Consider the following 2,604-nt stretch of genomic DNA (forward strand, 5'->3'; position numbering starts at 1 on the left):
ACTTAATTAAACGGATTGAATGCCTCAATCATAATTCGCCAATTTCATATTAGGTTCGTAGTTAGTGTCAAAATTTGTCAGCTTTAAAGCCTTGCTTCTGTAGAGAGAGAGAGAGAGAGAGAGAGAGAGAGAGTGTGTTTATATATGATTTATTCAAAATGGTTCACAATTGTTCTGCTCACATTCTTGGTGCTAATGTCAGAATACAGGGCAGTGACCAGTGCATACTACAGAGGTGTGGTGGGGGCGATGCTAGTGTATGACATTACCAAGCGGCAAACATTTGATCATGCGGCCAAGTGGTTAAAGGAGTTACGGGGCCATGCTGACAAAAATATTGTCATCATCCTTGTGGGCAATAAATCTGACTTGGGGTCCCTTCGAGCTGTACCTACAGAGGATGCAAAAGAGTTTGCCGAAAGGGAGAACCTCTTCTTCATGGAGACATCGGCCCTCGAGGCCATTAATGTTGAATCGGCCTTCCTCACGGTCCTCACAGAAATTTACCGGATCATCAGCAAGAAGGCTCTTGTTGCCAATGAAGAAGCTGCTGCGGCGGGAAATTCATCACTCCTCAAGGGAACAAATATCCTTGTCCCTGGACAGGAGCCAGAACCTGAACGGAGGATCAGCTGTTGCAGCTCTTCGTAGGATTGCAATTTTTACCGTCAGTTAATATCTGACATGATCACAATCTTATTTTTTCAGGAATACTGTTGTAAAAAACTTTCTTTCTTTTTTAATACCAGGTTATTTTTTTCCCTCTTGGGAATGGATTTGGCATGAGTTCAAACTTGAAATACTTTTGAAACTGATTTAGGCTCAGAATCTAATTTTGAATCATGACAGAGGGATTTTATGTTTGTAGAATATTGATTGATTGTCATAGCTCTGCTAGATTCATGACATGTACCGAAATTCCCTGCAATTGGGGATTCTTTCAATTTTCTACCTCCGGCAATCAGATATGCAAATGAGAGAGGCCCCGGATGGCGTTCACTTGCCCGAGCACTTGTTTGGGTAAGTGGGTTTCATGATCTCTCTCAATTGCAGTCGCGCACGATACACCATTGTCCGTAAAACACTTGATTTTTCACATGCATTTTAAACTCAAGTGTAATTTTTAAACAGTACGTGAGAGACATAGAAGTTCTGTTAATTCTATTATAAATACACATCAGAAATTATATATATATATATATATATATATATATATATAGAGAGAGAGAGAGAGAGAGAGAGAGAGAAATGTTAGTTTAATAGATGAAACTGGACTCAAAATAAAAGACGCTCTGTTACACCATCAAAGCAAATTCTGCAGAAAGTAGTGCTCTATAAATGCACTATTCCTGCGAATGTTTATTAACAATAACATATATTAAACATATATTAAACAAGGCATAATGCAACTGAAAGTTGGTCGTGATACAAACAGACAGTATACATTGAGATCGAGCAGAATAACTGTAAAGCATATATGATCCTGCATGTATGTGTACACATGCTCTTATATCTAAGCATCAAGTGGAGTGAAGGTGAAGAAAATGTAGGATTAATTTAGATGGAAGCAGCAAAGGGGTTGAAGTGAACAACCGGAAGACATGTGAGTGGTTGAGCCAAGTGTATAAAAAGGCTTTTCCCAACTTCCATATTAATTTTACCGTTGTGTCCATCTCCACAAAACTTCCAATCAAAGCATTGAACCATGGCTGCAACTGTCAAATGCATCATAATCAACCCCAGCCTTGAGCCAGGGCAGGCTCTCCTCCCCGCACCAAAAGTAAGAAAAGTTTCTTCCACGGTACTTCGACCTGTTAGCATACAAAACAATTATTATAAAAATCTGAAACAATAATTTAGTAGAGATGTATCTTGTTACCTATGCCATGATCCTGTTTATGTTCCATGTTTTTGTGTTGTGTGTCGTCAAAAACCATGAACCTCTCTGGGAAGAACCCATTTGGGTTGTCCCATATCTCTGGATCTCTCATTATGGCATACAGATTGATTGCCACCGCAGTTTTTTGGGGGATGTCGTAGCCTCCTATTTGACAGCTTTGGCGGCACTCTCTTGCTGTCACAGGAAATGGCGGATATAGTCTTAGTGTTTCTTTTACAACTGCTTGCAAGTAGGGGAGACTTGCGACATCAGATTCCTCAACGAGTCTAGTGCTGCCAACAACCGATCTTATCTCTTCTCTCAGCTTCTGGAATACATTTGGATGGTTGATGAGCTCAGCCATTACCCATATGATCGCCTCTGCCAAGGTACCACTGCCTCCCACGAAAATATCCTGCCCATAGATGGTGGACTTCTCTGAGTTAATTAAAAGAAAGCCAAGGCTTGGAGTTCGAGGAATAAATATAAATGCTTTCCAAATAATGATATTTAGTAAACTATTATATAACTATCACAAAATTTGATGATGTGGCAGTAAAAATCAACCATTGAATTCATAGAGAATTTTTTTTTTTTTTTTTAAAAAAAAAAACATAATTTTCACTGTCATGTCATCCCGATTATATAACAATACTTTACTAATAAAAATGGCAAAAGGTATTTCATGCTAAAATAAATACAACCTTAATTTGGACTATTTTAAC

The 2,604-nt window shown here is 38.6% G+C and overlaps 2 protein-coding genes across 2 annotated transcripts; one reads left to right on the forward strand and one right to left on the reverse strand.

The window, feature by feature from the left end:
• The first annotated feature begins 195 nt into the window (after positions 1-195).
• LOC132173682 (ras-related protein RGP1-like) lies at positions 196-707 on the forward strand. The gene has a single exon (XM_059585250.1). The coding sequence runs from the start codon at positions 196-198 to the stop codon at positions 649-651; it is 456 nt and encodes a 151-aa protein (XP_059441233.1). The 3' UTR covers positions 652-707.
• A 534-nt stretch (positions 708-1,241) lies between these two features.
• Positions 1,242-2,288, reverse strand: LOC132167547 (beta-amyrin 24-hydroxylase-like). The gene is made up of 2 exons (XM_059578553.1): positions 1,880-2,288; positions 1,242-1,811 (listed from the first exon to the last, which is right to left on the reverse strand). Exons 1-2 carry the CDS (start codon positions 2,241-2,243, stop codon positions 1,558-1,560), a joined length of 618 nt encoding a protein of 205 aa, XP_059434536.1. The 5' UTR covers positions 2,244-2,288; the 3' UTR covers positions 1,242-1,557.
• Positions 2,289-2,604: the final 316 nt, after the last annotated feature.

The sequence above is a fragment of the Corylus avellana genome, chromosome ca1 (genome assembly GCF_901000735.1).
Source record: "Corylus avellana chromosome ca1, CavTom2PMs-1.0".
Classification (NCBI taxonomy): Eukaryota; Viridiplantae; Streptophyta; class Magnoliopsida; order Fagales; family Betulaceae; genus Corylus; species Corylus avellana.

Bases quoted from the DNA above. Each gene is read 5' to 3' on its own strand.
- LOC132173682 (XM_059585250.1), top strand. From the start codon at position 196: ATGTCAGAATACAGGGCAGTGACCAGTGCATACTACAGAGGTGTGGTG.
- LOC132167547 (XM_059578553.1), bottom strand. From the start codon at position 2,243: ATGGCTGAGCTCATCAACCATCCAAATGTATTCCAGAAGCTGAGAGAA. The intron at 1,812-1,879 runs GTAACAAGATAC...GTATGCTAACAG, and splicing joins TAAACAGGATCATGGCATAG to GTCGAAGTACCGTGGAAGAA.